General features: G+C 41.7%; 1 protein-coding gene across 1 annotated transcript; it reads right to left on the bottom strand.

Annotated features, from left to right (window-relative positions):
* Positions 1-496: 496 nt before the first annotated feature.
* LOC108536466 (heterogeneous nuclear ribonucleoprotein A1-like) lies at positions 497-1,853 on the bottom strand. Its single transcript, XM_017883244.1, has one exon. The coding sequence runs from the start codon at positions 1,794-1,796 to the stop codon at positions 834-836; it is 963 nt and encodes a 320-aa protein (XP_017738733.1). The 5' UTR covers positions 1,797-1,853; the 3' UTR covers positions 497-833.
* Between the last annotated feature and the right edge of the window lie 18,113 nt (positions 1,854-19,966).

The following is a 19,966-nucleotide window of genomic DNA, read 5'->3' as shown; positions in this document are numbered from 1 at the left end:
GGAAAGGATTCACCAGTCAAGGAATTGAGAGGGACCCCACAGGTCATCCAGTCTCCTTCCTGGGAATGTAGCCATCTCCTCCCTTATATCTCATCAGAGGGTATTCAGTCTTTTTTTTTTTTTTCTCGAGAGAATTAAATCGTTTATTGATTACACATGATAATGGATGATACACAAGCTTCATTCCCATCTATAATTTTATCTGGTACCATTATTCAATTTAGATATATTGCATAGGATGTGCCAACAATCACTTTTATAACCAGTAATTCCATGATTTTGCTTGGGTAATCCCTTTTAATGGTGAACTTCAGGTCACAACAGTAACTATCAGTTCAACTACACCAAGGTTTCCGAAGACAATGGCTTCTCCACCCAAGCAGGTTGTATATAAATTCCAAATAGAACCTGGCATCACCCTGAAGGAATTCTAACTTCACACTGTTGGGGAAATTTACCAAGATGGCTTCAGAGTAGACTAACTTTACACAGCACATTAAAAAAAAGACATTTATTCAGCGTCACGATCAGACTATTACATTTAGCAATCAACAGCATGGGTGCAAAAAAAAAAAATCTACATTAAAACCCTTTGTTGGAATGCTTTACACTTTCCACAGAACAGAAACTAAAATAACCTGTTATACAATTAGTCACAAATACAGTCCTCGAGTTTTTTGCCCATACACATGAGTATTTGTCTAAAACATGTCTTCTTTGTAGCAGCTAGGCCCTGCCACCACTGTGCTTGGCTGAGTTCACAAATCTGTTGTAACCTGTAGCTTCCCTGTCACTTCTCTGGCTCTCCTCTCCTGCTAAGCTTTGTTTCCTAATTAAAATCTTCTGCCACTGCCATAGCTACTGCTGCTGCTGGAACCGCCATAGCCACCTTGGTTTCGTGGTTTTGCAAAGTATTGGCCTCCACCGCCATAGGGGCCAGAGCTTCTGCCTCCAAAATTTCCTCCCTTCATGGGTCCAAAATTTGAAGACTGATTGTTGTAATTGCCAAAATCATTGTAGCTTCCACCACCTCCAAAATTGCTTCCATCATTACCAAATCCATTATAGCCATCCCCACTGCCACCATATCCACCACCACCACGGCTGCCACCAAAGCCACCACGACCACTGAAGTTTCCTCCACGACCGAAGTTGTCATTCCCACCGAAACCACCTCCACGACCACCACCAAAGTTTCCAGAACCACTTCGACCTCTTTGGCTGGATGAAGCACTAGCCATCTCTTGCTTTGACAGGGCTTTCCTAACTTCACAGTTGTGGCCATTCACAGTATGGTATTTCTGAATGACAATCTTATCCACGGAGTCATGGTCGTCAAAGGTTACAAAGGCAAAGCCCCTTTTCTTGCCACTGCCTCGGTCAGTCATGATTTCAATCACTTCAATTTTCCCATACTGTTCAAAATAATCTCTTAGGTGATGTTCTTCAGTGTCTTCTTTAATGCCACCAACAAATATCTTTTTCACAGTTAAGTGGGCACCTGGTCTTTGAGAATCTTCTCTTGAGACAGCTCTCTTTGGTTCCACAACTCTTCTGTCCACCTTGTGTGGCCTTGCATTCATAGCTGCATCCACCTCCTCCACAGTGGCATATGTGACAAACCCAAAGCCCCTGGAACGCTTGGTGTTTGGATCTCTCATTACCACACAGTCCGTGAGTGTTCCCCATTGCTCAAAATGGCTCCTCAGGCTCTCATCGGTTGTTTCAAAGCTCAACCCTCCAATGAAGAGCTTCCTCAGCTGTTCGGGCTCTTTAGGAGACTCTGACTTAGACATGACGGCAGGGAGAAGAGAGACTTTAATGATGCTTCTTCGGCGGTGTCCACAGGCAGAAAGGAGAGAGGGTATTCAGTCTTGTCTTGAACAGTTGCAGTGGCCAGCAAGCTCAAAACCATGGACGTCTGCTATATCCATTGCTGAATGCTCCATTTATTAGAAAGTCCCTGGTCATACTGATCTCAACTCAGTCTCTTTGAAACTTGTACTAATTGTCCCTCTTTCTATTTTGTGGGTTAACAAGAGGCAGGTCTCTTCGACCAGGACTGAATGCTCTTGGCAGTAGCTTTCAAAGTGTCCAGTGAAAGCCAGGTTTCCCAGAGATGCCTCTTCTGAATGCTCCATTTGGAACTGTGTTGCTTTACAGAGCGAGGTGGGCACTGAGAACTTCAGCTCAGGTCGGGCCTGGCCAGCTCAGGACCTCGCAGGAACAATGTTTCTCTTGCCTTGGACCTGCCTCTCTGTTTATAGTGGGGGCCCAGGACCTGTCATTCTTGCTACCCCATCTCTCATTGTGGCTTCTTTTTCTTTGGTCCTTGAGGATTTTTCTCATTTCCCAGTCTTTTTCCCAATCTCATTTCCCAGTCAAGACTCTGTAGCCTTTTGCTAACTTTCTGTGCAGAGATAGTTTTCTGTTTTCTACTTAAGTTAGTCAAAATCAGCTTCTGTTGTATGCAACCCAAGAACCCTGTCTGGTACAGATGGCATTCACTTCTTTATTATAAATAGGTATTATATTAATCATTCATATTAAGATTCTGGTTAACCAAATCCATCCTTACCCCACTCCACCCCTGATTACTTTATGCTGAGGCTGTCACTAAGTCAGATCTGTCTATCCTGTGCATGTGAAAGTGATCTTTTATTTTTACACTTTAATCTATCTCCATTACATTAAATTTTGTTAATTTGGTCAATTTCTGTTGTGGTTACTTTTAATCTGGATGCCTGGATTTCATCTATCACACTCATCTAGGTTTTGTGTTATCAGCAGATGCCACAAAATAACATAATGCATCCGTGGACCACTGTCTAGATTATGACATATTTGCTTCTGAATTTGATAATGCCAAGTGATAGTGAGAATGTGGAATGCCAGTGGGGGTATAAACTCATACTACCACTTTGAAGACAGACTGCAGGAAATTAAAATAAAACAAAAAATGGAAATACCTGGCCGGGCATGGTGGCTCATGCCTGTAATCCCAGCACTTGGGAGGCCAAGGCGGGTGGATCACGAGGTCAAGAGATCGAGACCATCCTGGCCAACACGGTGAAACCCCGTCTCTACTAAAAATACAAAAATTAGCCAGGCATGTTGGCGTGCACCTATAGTCCCAGCTACTCAGGAGGCTGAGGCAGGAGAATCGTTTGAACCCAGGCGATGAAGGTTGCATGAACCGAGATTGCATCACTGCACTCCAGCATGGGTGACAGAGTAAGACTCTGTCAAAACAAACAAACAAACAAACAAATAAACAAAAACAAAACCTATACCCTACAACAGAGAAATCTTATTTCTAGGTAAAATGGAAAAAGTTTCCTTGTCCCCCTTGCAGGGTGTGCAATGGGGGTGCGGCTCGCTTCTTTGGTGCCCCCCTGCTCAAACCTCTATGGGGAGCATGCAGACGGGCAGGTTGTGGGGCTCTGACCCCACAGCAGTGTCTGGGGGTGAATGTTTGCAGCTGAAGCCCCATTGGGCGTGTGTTACGGGGTGCTATTTTAGTTTAGCCGTCCATAGGTGGCTTGTGTTACTCAGCTCAATTAGACCCCTGCCTTATTGCAAGGACAGAGGGCTTTCTGTATCCTGGGGTTTTTTGCCTTGGTGTACTGGAAGAATCAGATCACACATGTGCTTGGAGAATGAGTGCAAGGTTTTATTGAGTGGAAGTAGCTCTCAGCAGATGGGGGAGCCAGAAGGGAGATGGTTTTCCCCTGGAGTCAGGCTGCCCAGCAGCCGGGTTCTCCTCTGTCTGCCCAGCCAAACTCCGCTTTGTTCAGGGGGTCAATGGCCTGCCTGTGTGTTCTTCCGCCAGCATGCTCCTCTCGACAGCCTCTGGACGTCCAGCTGCTTGTGTGTGCTTGTATGTGCTTCCGCCGATGTGTTCCTCTCGATGTCCAGCCACTTGTGTCTCTTCTCGCTAGGGTCTTAGGGTTTTTATAGGCACAGGATGGGAGTATGGCGGGCCAGGGTGGTCTTGGGAAATGCAACATTTGGGTATGAAAACAGAAGCGCCTGTCCTTACCTAGGTCCATGGGCATAGGCCCGAGGGTGGAGCCCTTGCCAGCTCTTCTTCTCCCAGCGCTTCCCTGCCCACCTCCCGTATCATAGGTATACATGCTAAATAAGACATGGCACATAGAGCTAAGTATTAGAATGCAGACTGTAATAACAAAGTATTAGAAATGATGTACTATATTCATAAAATGAAATATTGTTTTAAAAATAGATTAGATCAAATTTATTACCATGGATAAATCTCAAATATATAATGTCAAATAAAAAAAGGAAATAGCAAAAGAATATACCTGGTATAAAACCATTTGTGACTTAAAAGAAAGAAAAAAAATACTATATGTGATTTCGGATACTTCTATGCATGGTAAAAGTTTAAAAACATACGGAAGGGGTACATATCAATGTCAGACTAATTGTTATCTCATGGAGAAGAAGGGACAAGAAAGAGATGGTGTGAGAAGGACTGATTCTATAATGACTCTATAATGATTTATGTGGAAATGTTTTAAAACTAACCTTTTTATAGATTTTTATGGTTATTAAAGCATTGGGTGCTGCAGACGACAATTTGGGGTCATACTGATCTGGGTCCAATTCTGGCTTCAAGCTGTGCAACCACAGGTAAATTGTGTAAGCTCTATCAACATCAGTTTTCTCAACTGTTAAATGGGAACAATAATTAAGCCTATTTTACAGACTTGCCATGAGAGTGGAATTATATTAGATATCTAAATGGTTGAGCATGGTGCTTGGTCTGTAATAGCGCTAAATAAATGTGAAATATTGGTTTCTTTCCTCTTGCTGAGGCTAGTGAAGCATAAATGGAAGAGGGTAGGAGTGGGAAGTGGTAGGATGGGGAGGGCAGGGAGGAGGACGAATAAGAGTTGTATTCACAGCCGATGTGGGGAACACCACCATGGGAGAGAGGAGCTCCATGAGCGAGAGACTGCACATAAGGAGAAGGCAAGAAGTGAAACAGCTAGACGCATTAGGGAAAAACAACCCGACACAGCAAATAACCCAATCCAGTGGGATGAGCTGGGAATCACGGCAAACCAGAGACCAAGAGAAGAAAACATATTTACACTCCTGGAAGGAAATACAAATGGAAAGACAAATCCCCAGACTGGAGCAAGCAGGCTGGCCCTGCATCCCTGCCTGTCCCTGGGGGCTTCACAGTGGCCGAGTCTGCCTTTTGCAGGTTACTTCTTTCTTAACCCTTTTCAACTTTACTCCGATTCTGTCAGGAAACCAGGTGGAATAGGCTGGGCTACACTTCTCTTGAAACAGTATTCGACCCCCTTACCCTGTGCTTTCAGGAATGCTATGGTTTGAATGATGGTTTTGACTCCAAAATTCAGGTGTAGAGGCTTAATGGCCAGTAGGATCGTATTAAGAGGCGGGTCCTTTAAGAAGCGATTAGGTCATGAGGCTCCTCCCTCATGAGTGGGTTTAGGGACCTTATAAAAAGGCTTGAGGGAGTGGATTTGCTAGCCTTTTCTTTGTGTCTTGCCCTTCCACGTGTGAGTATGAAGCAAGAAATGCTCACCAGATGCCAGCACCTTGATCTTGGACTTCTCAGCTTCCAGAATTTGTGAGGAAATACATTTCTGTTCTTTGTAAGTTGCTCAGTCTCAGGTATTTTGTTATAGTAGCACAAATGGCTTAAGACACAGGAAATGCATAAAGTGTGGTGACCCTATAAAATGTTGTGCTCTTAAAACCCTGAAAAGCTGGTGTGAGTGAGGACTTTCAGAGATAACTCATTGCTTCAGCTAGAGAAGGGCACAGGCTGGCCAAGTGACTCTCACTACCTTTTACCTTGAATCCTGCACCCCATTCTCCACTTTTCCATCTCCTCTCTTTCCCAGTCCAGTTTTAGTTTTTCTGAGATAGAGTTCAAATTTCATCATTCTTCTGCTCAAAAACATTCAATAGCTTCCCCATTGTCCTCAAAATTAAGGACTAGTTCTTTGGTTTAACCTTCAGGAACCTGCCATAATTTTACCCTAACCCACTTTTTCTAACTTTTCCAACTTATTTTTCCTCTAGACTGATTCTTACATCACTATATTCCAGCCTCATCCCCAACATTTACTGATTTTCCATCTTTGTTCTTTTCATCATGTGTTCCCTCCATCCTCCCATTTCCATGTGTCCAATTTTTTCTCATCCTTCATGGACTATTTCAAATGCCATTTGCTTTGTAAAGCATTTTTGGATCCTCTTTCCTGCCTCCTCTAGCTGGACGTAAGTATTCAGTGCAATTTTACTTAAGAAACTATTGAGATTGGAGTCAAGATGGCTAACTAGATGCAACCAGGAAAACCTTCTTTCACTAAGAGACAAGACCATCAAGCAGACCAGCACACTCCCAGATCTTTAGGAGGAAGGCATTGAGAGCAGCAGATGGGGGACAGACAGAGGGAGGATGCAGGCCCTGGGCTGAAGTGGGGAGGTCATTGGGGACCCTGCATGGGGTTGCTGAGCACCAGGACTCATTCCTGGCCACAAGAAGTTCCTGGAGAAGCAGTGAGTTAAATAGGTGTGGAGTGGCCCACTCTCACCGTGGACCTCTGGAATCCTAGCTGCATGAGACCCCATGACCCCACGGGCATTTGAGCTGGCAGCGAGAGCTATGTGGGGAGTTAGTGGAGACAGGCCTCTAGCCATGCAGAGCCCAGAGGGTTTGGGGCAGGAATGGGTGCAGTGGAGTATATTCAGGAACCCCTATCCTCCAAGGTTCACCATGCTCCTCTAGGTGCCTGTGACCTTTGTTGACTATCAGACCTGGACAGAGCAGGGCTATGTTGCCTGGTGGATGGGCAACCCCCATGTCTGAGCACCCCCATGTCTGCTTGCCTCTCCTTGGGTTCCTGCTTGGCTGTGCCCACTTGCCGTACAGCCTTAGATACCCAACTAGGGCATCTACCAGGAGCCACCACCATATCTCCTTCATGAGCACACTCTATATAACCTTTGGAGAGCTTCTGCAGATGGGCCAGCATTGGCATGCACTCACTTGGAGCCTCCTCCCGTTGGTTTGCAGGTGTGTGGGGGTGGACCTTGCCACCCTGCTGCCACTGGTGCATATGCACAGATCTCACTGCCATGCCATCACTGGACAAGTACACACTCATGGTCTCCACCACCCCACTGCCACCAGTACCCAAGTGTGCATGCCAACTCTGCTGTGCCACTGCACTGCCACCCCCCTGTACATGCAGGTGGATTCCACTATACTGCAATTACTGGTGCATGTGCATTCATGGACACTGCTGCTCTGCTGCCACCAGTGCACACATGCAAACACTGCCATGCCACTGTCCTGCTGTTGCTAGCACATGTTCATGAGCATGGACCCTGCTGCCACCACTCTGATGAAGCACTTTTTGCCAGCACCCCCAAGCAGTGTTATGGCCAGTGGACTGGGAACACCTCAGCCCCTCCAGTGCAGCAGGTGCTTAACCTTGAGGGACCAGAGAACAAAGAAGCTGTGGGCCTGGTCCCAGCCCTTCAGGGTTATAGAACACAGGCCAGGAGTGCTAAACTGAGCTTTGGCTCCCTGAAGTCATCCAGAAATGAAGCCAGGAGACTGAACCCAACTTATACCACAATCAAACCCTCAAGGGCATCAAGGATATATAAGCAAAAAGCCCCATTCAAAAGACAGCAATTTCAAACATCAAAGGAACATCAGTTCACAGAGATGAGAAAGAACTGGTGCAAGAACTCTGGCAACTCAAAAGCCAGAGTGTCTTCTTATCTCCAAAAGACCACAGTAGTTCCCCAGCAATAGTTCTTAGCTAGGCTGAAATGGTTGAAATGACAGACATAGAATTCAGAATTTGGATGGCAACAAAGATCATCGAGATTCAGAAGAAAGTTGAAACCCAATCCAAGGAATCCAGTAAAATTTTGCAAGAGCTGAAAGACAAAATAGCCATTTGAAGAAAAAACCAAATTGATCTGATAGCGCTGAAAAACTCACAAGAATTTTGTAATACAATCATAAATATTAACAGCAGAATAGACAAAGCTGAGGAAAGAATCTCAGAGCTCAAAGAATGTCTATTTAAACCAACTCAGCAGACAAAAATAAAGAAAAAAGAGTGAAGAAAGCCCCTGAGAAATATGGGATTGTGTAAAGAGAGACCAAACCTATGACTCATTGGCATTCCTGAAAAAGGAGGAGAGTGAGTGAGCAACTTGGAAAACATATTTGAGGATATTGTCCACAAAAATTTCCCCAGCCTTTCTAGAGAGATTGACATTGAAATTCAGGAAATTTAGAGAACCCCTGTAAAATATACAAGATGACCATCCTCAAGACACATGGTAATTCAGATTCTCCAAGGTCAATGTGAAAGAAAAAAATATTACAGGCAGTTAGAAAGAAGGGGCAGGTCACCTATAATGGGAACCCCATCAGGCTAACAGGGGAGCTTTCAGCAGAAACCCTATTAGCTAGAAAAGATTGGAGGCCTATATTTAGCATTCTTAAAGAAATTTTGACCATGAATTTTATATCCAGCCAAACTAAACTTCATAAGTGAAAGAGAAGTAAAATCCTTTCTAGACAAGCAATGCTAAGGGAATTAGTTATCATCAGACCAGCCTTGTAAGAGGTCTTTAAGGGAGTCCTAAACATGGAAATGAGTGGCTGTTACTGGCCACCATAAAAACACACACACTTACGTAATAGACCATTGACACTATAAAGCAACTACACAATCAAGCCTAGATAACAACTGTGTAACCATATCATGACAGGATCAAATCGGCACACATCAATATTAACCTTGAATATAAATGGGCTAAATGCCCCACTTAAAAAGTGCTGAGTAGCAAGTCAGATAAAGAAGCAAGGCCTAACTCTATGCTGTCTTCAAGAGACCCATCGCACATGCGTGACACCCACTGGGCCAAAGTAAAGGGATGGAGAAAAATCTATCAAGCAAATGGAAAACAAACCAAAAAAAAAAAAATAAGTTTTATATTAAAATATAGCAGGGGTTGCTATTCCTTTTTTCCACAAAACTGTCTTTAAACCAACAATGATAAAAAAGGACAAAGAAGGGCATTACATAATGATAAAGCGTTCAATTTGACAAAGGACTTAACCTAAATACATGTATTCCCAACACTGGAGCACCCAGATTTGTAAGAGAAGTTCTTAGAGACCTGCAAAGAGACTTAGATAATCACACAATCATAGCAGGAGACTTCAACACCCCACTGACAGTATTGGGCAGGTCAATGAGGTAGAAAACTAACAAAGATATTCAGGACCTAAACTCAAACTTGACCAAATGGACCTAACAGACATCTACATAACACTCCACCCAAAAGCACATGACATATACTCTAAAATCAACCACATGCTCAGCTATAAAGCAATTCTCAATAAATTAAGGAAAAAAACCTGACATCATACCAACAACACTCCTGGACTACAGTACAATAAAAAATCAGTACCAAGAAGATCTCTCAAAACCATACAATTATATGGATTAAACAACCTGCTCCTGAAGGCCTTTTGGGTAAACAAAGAAATTAAGGCAGAAATCAAGAAATTCTTTGAAACTAATGAAAAGATACATTACATCCACCTGCAGGTACAGGAGGGTGGCAGTGCAGTGGCACAGCAGAGTTGGCATGCACACTTGGATACTGGTGGCAGTGGGGTGGTGGAGTACTTGTCCAGTGATAGTATGGCAGTGAGGTCTGTGCATATGCACGAAAGATACAACATAGTAGAATCTCTGGGATACATCTAGAGCAGTGTTAAGAAGAAAGTTTACAGTGCTAACTGCCCACATCAAAAAGTTAGAAAGATCTCAATTTAATAACCTAACATCACACCTCGAGGAACCAGAAAAACAAGAGAAAACCAACCCCAAAGCTCACAGAAGAAAAGAAATAACCAAAATCAGAGCTGAACTGAACGAAATTGAGGCACAAATAAACTATACAACAGATTAACAAAACCAAAAGTTTGTTTTCTGAAACAATAAAATTGATATACTACAAACTAGGATAATAAAGAAAAACAGAGAAAAGATCCAAATATACACAATCAGAAATGACAATGGGGACATTACCATTGACCCCAAAGAAATATTAAAAAAACCCTCAGAGACTACTATGAACACCTCTGTGCATAAAAACTAGAAAACCTAGAAGAAGTGGATAAATTCCTGGAAACATATAACCTCCCAAGATTGGACCAGGAAGAAATTGAGACCCTGAACAGACCACAATAATGAGTTCCAAAGCTGAAGCAGTAATAAAAAGCCTACCAACCAGAAAAAGCCTGAACCAGATGGATTCATGGCTGAATTCTACCAGATATGTAAGGAAGAGCTAGACCAATTCTACCGAAACTATTGCAGCAAGTTGAGGAGGAGGGACTCCTCCCTGACTCATTCTGTGAGGCCAGCATCATTCTCATACCAAAACCTGGCAGAGACACAATGAAAAAAAAACTTCAGGCTAATATCCTTGATTAACATACATGCAAAAATACTCAACAAAACACTAACCAGTTGAATCCAGCAGCACATCAAAAAGCTAATCCACCATAATCAAGTAGGCTTTAATCATTGGGATGCAAGGTTGGTTCAACATATACAAATCAATAAATATGATTCATCACATAAACTGGATTAACAACAGAAACCACATGATCTCAATAGAAGCAGAAAAGGCTTTCAATAAAATTAAACATCCTCTCATTAAAAACCCTCAACAAGCTATGCATTAAAGGAACATACCTAAAAATAATAATAGCTATCTGTGACAGACCCACAGCCAACATCATACTGAATGGGCAAAAGCTGGAATAATTCCCCTTCAGAACTGGAACAAGACAAGGATGCCCACTCCCACCACTCCTATATAACATAGTACTGGAAGTTCTTGCCATAGCAATCAGGCAAGAGAAAGGAATAAAAGCCATCCAAGTAGGGATAGAGGAAGTAAAACTCTCTCTGATTGCCAATGATATGATTCCATACCTAGAGATTCCCGTCGTCTCTGCCTAAAGGCTCCTAGATCTGATAAACAACTTCAGCAAAGTTTCAGGATACAAAATGAATGTACAAAATTGGTAGTATTTCTATATACCAATATTGTCCAAGCTGAGAAACAAATCAAGAATGTAATCCCATTTACAATAGCCACAAAAAGAATAAAATACCTAGGAATACAGCTATCTAGGGAGGTGAAAGATCTCTACAATGAAAATTCTAAAACACTGCTGAAATAAATCAGAGCTCACACAAACAAATGAAAAAGAGAGAACACAAACATTTGTTTACAACAAGAATTACAAAACACTGCTGAAAGAAATTAGAGATAATACAAACAAATGAAAAAACATCCCATGCTCATGGATAGGAAGAATCAATATTGTTAAAATGGCCATACTGCCCAAAGCAATGTACAGATTCAATGCTATTTCTATCAAGCTACCAATGACGTTTTTCATGGAATTAGAAAAAACGATTCTAAACCAAAAAGAGCCCAAATTGTGAAAGCAATCCTAATAAAAAAGAACAAAGCTGGAGGCATCACACCAGCTGACTTTATTCTATAAAACTACAGTAACCAGAACATGATGGTACTGGTACAAAACAGTTACATAGGTCAATGGAAAAGAATAGAGCACCCAGATATAAAGCCACATGCTTACAACCATCTGATCTTTGACAAAGTTGACAAATACAAGCAATGGGGAAAGGACCTCCTATTCAATATATGGTGCTGGGATAACTGGTTAGCTCTATGCAGAAGAATGAAACTGGACCCCTTCCTTTCACCATATACAAAAACCAACTCAGGATGAATTAAAATTTTAATATAAAACCTAAACCTATAAAACTCAACAGAAAACCTTGGAAATAGCATTTTGGACATAGGTCTTGGCAAAGATTTTATGATGAAGACTCCAAAGCAGTTGCAACAATAACAAAAATTGACAAGTGGGACCGAATTAAAGAGTTTACATACAGCAAAAAGCAAGCAAATAAACAAGAAAACCTATCAACAGAGTAAACGGAAAACCTACAGAGTTGAAAATATTTGCAAATTATATGTTCGACAAAAGTCTGAATGTTAGCATCCAGAATCTATAAGGAACTTAAATTTACAAGCAAACAACAAATGACCTCATTAAAAAATGGGCAAAAGACCTGAATAGACACTTTTCAAAAGAAGACATGCACATGGCCAACAAGCATAGGAAAAAGATGTCCATATCACTAATTATCAAAGAAATTAAAATCAAAACCCCAATGAGATAGCATCTCACACCAGTCAGAATGGCTACTATTAAAAAGTTGGAAAATAACAGATGCTGGTGAGGTTGTGGAGAATAGTAATGATTATACACTGCTGGTGGGAATGCAAATTAGTTCATCCATTGTGGAGAGCAGTTTGGAGGTTCCTCAAATAACTTAAAAATAGAGCTAGCATCCCACCTAGCAATCCCATTCCTGGGTATATACCCAAAGGAATAGAAATCGTTCTACTACATAGACACATGCATGCGTATGTTTATCACAGTAATATTCACAATAGCAAAGACATGGAATTAACCTAGATGCCCATCAACAGTGGACTGGATAAAGAAAATGTGATACATATACACCATGGAATACTATGCAGTTATAAAAAAGAACAAAATCGTGTCCTTTGTAGCCACAAGGATGGTGCTGGAGGCCATTATCTTATGTGAATTTACATAGGAACAGAAATTTGAAAACTGCATGTTCTCACTTAGAAGTGGGAACTAAACATTGAGGACACATGGACAAGCAGAAGGAACAACAGACGCCAGGACCTACTTGAGGATGAAGGGTAGCAGGAGGGTGAGGATAATAAGAACTGTCTATTGGGTACTATGCTCATTACCTGGGTGATGAAATAATCTGTACACCAAAGCTGCGTGACCTGCAATTTACCCATGTCACAAACTTGCACATGTATTCCCTGAACCTAAAATGAAGGTTGGAAAATAAAGACACTACTGTGCTTGCTGGGCATGAAAGAGGCAAAAAAGAATAACACATGTTCCCTCTCCTCTATCAGGAACACCTAGACAGGAAGGCAGGCATATAAACAATGAATCCTAAACCAAGGTGACAATAAGACATCATCATTGAGAACAAGGCCTTAGGGAGCCACCTTGGAGTCACCAGCATCTCTTGCCTCCTAATTTTTCTCTGATTCTTCTCCTGCCCATTTCCCCCACCTTACAATTTCTTTTATTATCATTATTATTATACTTAAGTTCTAGGGTACATGTGCACAACGTGCAGGCTCATTACATAGGTATACATGCGCCATGCTGGCCGGCTGCACCCATCAACCTGTCATTTACATTAGGTACTTCTCCCAGTGCTATCCCTCCCCCTGCCCCCCATCCCACAACAGGCTCCAGTGTGTGATGTTCCCCACCTTGTGTCCAAGTGTTCTCACTGTTCAGTTCCCATCTATGAGTGAGAACATGTGGCGTTTGGTTTTCTGTCCTTCTGATGGTTTGCTCAGAATGATGGTTTCCAGCCTCATCCATGTCCCTGCAAAGAACATGAACTCATCCTTTTTTATGGCTGCATAGTATTCCATGGTGTATATGTGCCACATTTTCTTAATCCAGTCTATCACTGATGGACTTTTGGGTTGGTTCCAAGTCTTTGCTATTGTGAATAGTGCGAATAAACATAGCGTGTGCATGGTGTCTTTATAGTAGCATCATTTATAATCCCTTTGGGTATATACCAGTAAATGGGATCACTGGTCAAATGGTATTTCTATGGCTCTAGATCCTTGAGGAGAGCCAGCCCACTCTGTCTTCCACAAGGTCTGAACCTAGTTTAATACTCCAGCAACATGCAATATTTCCTATTTCGTCCACATCCTCGTCCTTAGCATCGCTGGGTTTGTTTCGCTGACTTTTAATGATCACCATTCTAACTGGTGTGATATGGTACTCTGTCATTGGTGGTTTTGATGTGCCTTTCTGCTGATGACCGTGAGGTGATGAACATGTTTTCCATGTGTCTGTTGTTCTGGGCAGTAAATGTCCTTCTTTGAGAAGGTGTCTGTTCATATGCTGTTGCCATCATTTTGATAGGTGTTTGCCTTTTTCCTTGTAAATTTAAGTTCTTTTTGTAGATTCTGGATATTTAGGCCCCTTTTGTCAGATGGGTAGATTGCAAAAATTTTCGCGCCCATTCTGTAGGTTGCCTGTTCCACTCTGATGGTAGTTCCTTTTGCTTTGCAGAAGCCCCTGCCTTTCCATTTAAGTTAATCCCATTTGTCAATTTTGGCTTTTGTTGCCATTGCTTTTGCTGTTTTATCCCATGAAGTCCTGCCCCAATGCCTACCGTCCTGAATTGTAATTGGCCTAGGTTTTTTCAGTTCCTAGGGTTTTTATGGTTTTAGTCTAACAATTTAAGTCTTTAATCCATGCTTGAAGTTATATTTTTTCTGCTAAGTTGTAAGACGAAGGATCCAGTTTCAGCTTTCGACAAATGGCCTAGCGCAGTTATTAAATATGGGAATGCCTCCCCATTTTCTTGTTTTTTGTCAGGTTGCGAAGTAAGATGGTTGTAGAAGTGTGTGGTATTATTCTGAGGCCCCCCTCCCCCCTATTCCCGTTCCATTGGTCTAATATCTCTGGTTTCGCCCGTATCAGTACGCGATGCTATTTTGGTTACTGTAGCCTTGTAGTGCATAGAGTTTGAAGTCCAGGTAGTGTGATTGGCCCCAGGTTGTTCTTTTGCTTAGGACGTGTCTTGGCAATTCCCCCAGGCTCCTTTTTAGGTTCCGCATATGAAACTTTAAAGTAGTTTTTTCAGTTCTGTGAAGAAGAAAAAGTCATTGGTACTTAGATGGGGATGGCCATTGAATTCTACAAATTACCGTTGGGCAGTATGGATTTTGACGATATGATGTCTTCCTATCCATGAGCATGGAGATGATCTTCCCCATTTGTTTGTGTCCTCTTTTACTTACCTTGAGCAGTGGTTTTGTAGTTCTCCTTGAAGTGGTCTTCCCCAATCCCCCTTGTAAGTTGCATCCTAAGTATTTTATTCTCTTTGTAGCATTGTGAATGGGAAGTTCACTCCGATTTTGGCCTCTCTGTTTGTCCCCTGTACTGGTGTAATCAAGAATGCTTTGATTTTGCAGCCATTGATTTGTATCTGAGACTTTGGCTGAAGTTGTTTATCAGCTTACGGAAAAAAAGATTTTGGGCTTGAGATGATCGGGTTTTTCTATCCTTTACCAATCATGTCATCTGCAAACAGGGATGATTTGATTTCTCCTTTCCTAATTGAATAGCCCTGTATTTCCTTTCTCTGATTGCCTGGCCAGAACTTCCAACACTACATTGAATAGGAGTGGTGCGCAAGAGGGCATCCTGTCTTGTGGCAGTTTCAAAGGAGTGGCTTCCAGTTTTTGCCCATTCAGCATATGATATTGGCCTGTGGGTTTGTCCCAAATTAGCTCTTATTATTTTTCGAGATACATTCCAGCAGATACCTAGTTGTTGAGAGTTTTAGCAATAGAAGGCCCTGAATTTGTCAAAGGCCTTTTCTGATTCTATTGAGACATCATGTGGTTTTTGTCGAATGGTTCTGTTTCTGTGATGGATTATCTTTTATTGATTGTGTATGTTTAACAGCCTTGCCATCCCCAAGGGATGAAGCCAACCTTGATCATAGTGATAAGCTTTTGAGTGGCTGCTGATTCGGTTTGCATAAATTTTATTGAGGATTTTTCAGCATTGATTATTCATCCCAGGGATATTGGTCATACCAATTCTCTTTTTTTGTGTGTCTCTGCCCAGGCTTTGGTATCAGGATGATGCGCCCTCATAAAAATGAGTTAGGGAGGATTACTTCCCTTATTTTTTATTTTTTTTTTTTGGGTTTTTTTTTTTTTTTTTTTTTTTTTTTTTTTCTTTTTTTTTTTTTTTTTTTTTTTTTTTTTTTTTTTGTTTTTTTTTTTTTTTTTTTTTTTTTTTTTTTTTTTTTTTTTTTTTTTTTTTTTTTTTTTTTTTTTTTTTTTTTTTTTTTTTTTTTTTTGGCTCTTTTCTATTGATTGCGCAAATAGTTTCGGAAGGAATGGTACTAGCTCTTCTTTGTACCTCTGGTAGAATCTGGCTGTGAATCCATCTGGTCCTGGACTTTTTTTTTGGTTGGTAAGCTATTACTGCCTCAATTTCAGAGTCTGTTATTGGTCTATTCAGATATTCAATTTCTTCCTGGTTTACTCTTGGGAGGGTGTATGTGTCCAGGAATTTATCCGTTTCTTCTAGATTTTCTAGTTGATTTGCGTAGAGGTGTTTATAGTCTTCTCTGATGGTAGTTTGTATTTCTGTGGGGTCGGTGGTGATATCCCCTTTATCAGCTTTTATTGTATCTATTTGATTCTTCTCTCTTTTCTTCTTTATTAGTCTTTCTAGCAGTCTATCAATTTTGTTGATCTTTTTAAAAAAAACAGCTACTGGATTCATTGATTTTTTGAAGTGTTTTTTGTGTCTCTATCTCCTTCAGTTCTGCTCTGATCTTAGTTGTTTCTTGCTTTCTGCTGTTGAATTTGTTGGCTCTTCTCTAGTTCTTTTAATTGTGATGTTAGCGTGCCAATTTTAGATTTTTTCTGCTTTCTCTTGTCCCCCACCTTACAATTTCTTCTCTCTACACCTGTCAGAGGGTTGACTCTGATATGCTCCTCCCCTGCTTCAACCCCTCCAGAGTCTTGCTGTTGTACATGGAATAAAATCAAAACCCACCATCCTGACTTACAAATGCCCCTCAAAATGGGCCTCGTCCACCTTTCTGACTTTCTGGACTTCATTATCTGCCTCTACCTCTCACATTGCTTCAGCACACTAACCTTTCTGTTCCTTAAACAGCCCAAGTGTTTCCCTTTTAAGACATTGAACCAGTTTTCACCTTTATCTATAATGCTTTTCCCTGCTTGCTCTTGCCATTTCAGTATCTGTTTAAATATCTCCTACTTGGTGAGCACTTCCCTGACCCATCCAGTCATAAGCAGCTGTCCAGCCACACTCTTACAGCTCATTGCTGGCATTCGTCCTATTTGGCTATTGATCATCTGTCTCTCCCACTAACATAAGACACTTGAAGGCAGAGGTCTTGCTGTGTGGTTCATAGTTGTAGCCCCAATGCTCTAATGAAACAAGGCTTGGCACAGAGTTGGAGCTCAGTAAATGTTTGATGAATGATTGATTAATAGGAAGATCTCATAGAAGAGTTGAGAGAGGAAGTCTATTATTGCAGGGAAGGGCATTTTTGGTAAAGGGAACAGAATGAGTGAAAAGGAATGAGGAGAGTATTAATAATTAGATAGCTGCATGTACCAAGTGTAACATTTGGCCCATTTCACTAAAATTGCTTGCCAAATTGGCTTTCACTAAAGACTGTCAGTTTCTGAAGGCACGGGTCTCATCTATCTTGCTTACCACTGTATCTTCAATATCACACTGAAGACCCATCGTGGGTTCGCAACCATCGTAATGAAAAAATGAAGGGAATAAAAGGAAGAGCAGTGGGACGCAAGGCTGGAAAGATACTGTGAAGCCTCATTGCTAAAGGTTGAATGTTGAACAAAGGAGGTTTTATTTTGTCCTGTAAAAAATGGGGAGCCAGTGAAGGTTTTTCTTGTGTGTGTGTTTTTTGTTTTGTTTTGTTTTTGAGATTGAGTCTTGCTTGGTCGCCCAGGCTGGAGTACAATGGCACAGTCTCAGCTCACTCTGCCTCCCGAGTTCAAGCGATTCTCCTGCCTCAGCTTCCTGAGTAGCTGGGACTACAGGCATGCCCCACCACGCCTGGCTAATTTTGTACTTTTAGTATAGATGGGGTTTCTACTAAATGATGGCCAGGCTGGCCTTGAACTCCTGACCTCAGCTGATCTGTCTGCCTCGGCCTCCCAAAGTGCTGGGATTACAGGTGTGAGCCACCGCGCCTGGCTGTGTGTTTTAATTTTTTAATAATTATGTATTTATTGTATAATTTTTAATTTTTTTTTGAGACAGAGTTTTGCTCTTCTTGCCCAGGCTGGAGTGCAATGGTGTGATTTTGGCTCACCACAACCTCCGCCTCCCAGATTCAAGTGGTTCTCCTGTCTCAGCCTCCTGAGTGGCTGGGATTACAGACATGCACCATCATGCCCAGCTAATTTTGTATTTTTAGTAGACATGGGGTTTCTCCATGTTGATCAGGCTGCAGGAGGCTGCAAAGAAAGGTGTAGCGAAGTCTCATACACCATTTACCCAGCCCCTTCCAATACAACTATAGCACAATATCAAAACCAAGAACTTGATGTTGCTACAATCCATAGAACTTATTTAGATTTCAACTTGATTGTTGAGTATCTTGGGAATGGTATTTGTTGATTACCATTGCCACAAAATTCCCCTGTGTCTCCTATTTGTAGTCACACTATGCCCCTATCCCTAATGCTTGGTAATTGGCAATATATCCTTCATCTAATTAAGTTATTTCATAACTGTTACATAAATAGAATTATGCAACATGTATTCTTTTAAGATTGACTTTTTTCAGTCAACATAATTTCCCGGAGTTTCACCCAAATTGCAGTGTACATCAAGAGTTCACTCCTTTTCATTGTGCAGTGGTATTCCATGGTATGGATGTACCAGTTTGTTTAAGCATTCATCATTTAAAGGACATTTGGGTAGTTCCCAGAAGATCTTTACTTAAGGGAATAATAGCATGCTGACTTTTTTCCTCTAAGGAGAGGATTCTAGAGGCAGGGGAAGAAGAAATTGGACTAGAATAGTACTTAGTATAAATAAGAGAAATGGAGACAAGTAGGAGGTCATTTCAATAAGACAAGAGGGAGATGAGTAGTGGAACTAAGGAAGTGGCAATGAAGATGGGGAAGAGGTAGATTCAAGAGAGATTTCCGAGGTAGAATTGACAGAAAGGAGTTGGCATGAATTTGATGTAGAAGATAAGATAAAATATATCAACAATCTCTTAAATTTTCCTGGCTTGGTTAACTGCAAGATTGGTGATTCTATACACTATGATATGTTATTCAGGAAAACAGGGCATTTAAGAAGAAAAACGAATCCAATTTTGGGGACCCAGAGTTTGAGATGCTTAGCAAGAGATCCAAGTGGTAGTGCCCAGTGGTTCAGGAGAACTACCTGGGCAGGAGATGCAATGGAGAAGCTTCCAGAATACAAGTTATATTTGGATCTATGGAATGGATGAGATTGTCTGAGGAGTGACAGAAAGTTGAGTAGAGAGCTGAGGACATAAGCTTTGGAAATCCACATGGAATGCTATGAAGACACCAAACAATGACAGGGAAAATTATTGTACTGGCAATCAGGTGATCATTGGGTGATCTTTACACAACCAGCCTCAGTAGACAGCATGGTGGGGCAGGTGAGGTGATGAAGAAGAAATGAAGCAGTAGAGGCAAGTAGTGAGAGCTCTGAAGAATTTGGGAGCTGGGAACTACCTGCAGGATCTCACAATGATCCCCACATACCTGGTGCCCCTGTGGCGATGGGGGCATACGCCAATCCACCAGATGTAGCTTTTCTGCAAGTCCATATGTGATCCTGGGACTGGCCTAAGTTTAGCTCTTGACTAACACCTACTTGCCTTCTTGGGGATAGACTAGGAATGTTGCTTTGGGTCTGAGAAATGAACAGGTCTGTGAACTGAGGTCTCGATACTAAGTGAAGAGAGAAGAGATAAGCAGGGGCTGGGACAGTTGATACAGCGAGGTCCCTGAGGAGGGGGAAGAGACTAGTGGAGAGATCTGTGTTGGGGGAAGAATCTTTCTTTCCTCAGAATCCGAAAGTAATTTCTTCAGGATGGGAGAGATGATGACAGTTGTGATGGGCAGGAGAGAGGGG

Source organism: Rhinopithecus bieti, unplaced genomic scaffold (assembly GCF_001698545.2).
Source record: "Rhinopithecus bieti isolate Rb0 unplaced genomic scaffold, ASM169854v2 scaffold_11964, whole genome shotgun sequence".
In the NCBI taxonomy this organism is placed as follows: domain Eukaryota; kingdom Metazoa; phylum Chordata; class Mammalia; order Primates; family Cercopithecidae; genus Rhinopithecus; species Rhinopithecus bieti.
The sequence above is the reverse complement of the archived record's forward strand: the minus strand, read 5'-3'. Positions and strand labels throughout refer to the sequence as shown.

Excerpts from the sequence above, each read along its gene's own strand:
- LOC108536466 (XM_017883244.1), bottom strand. The coding sequence starts at position 1,796 with ATGTCTAAGTCAGAGTCTCCTAAAGAGCCCGAACAGCTGAGGAAGCTC.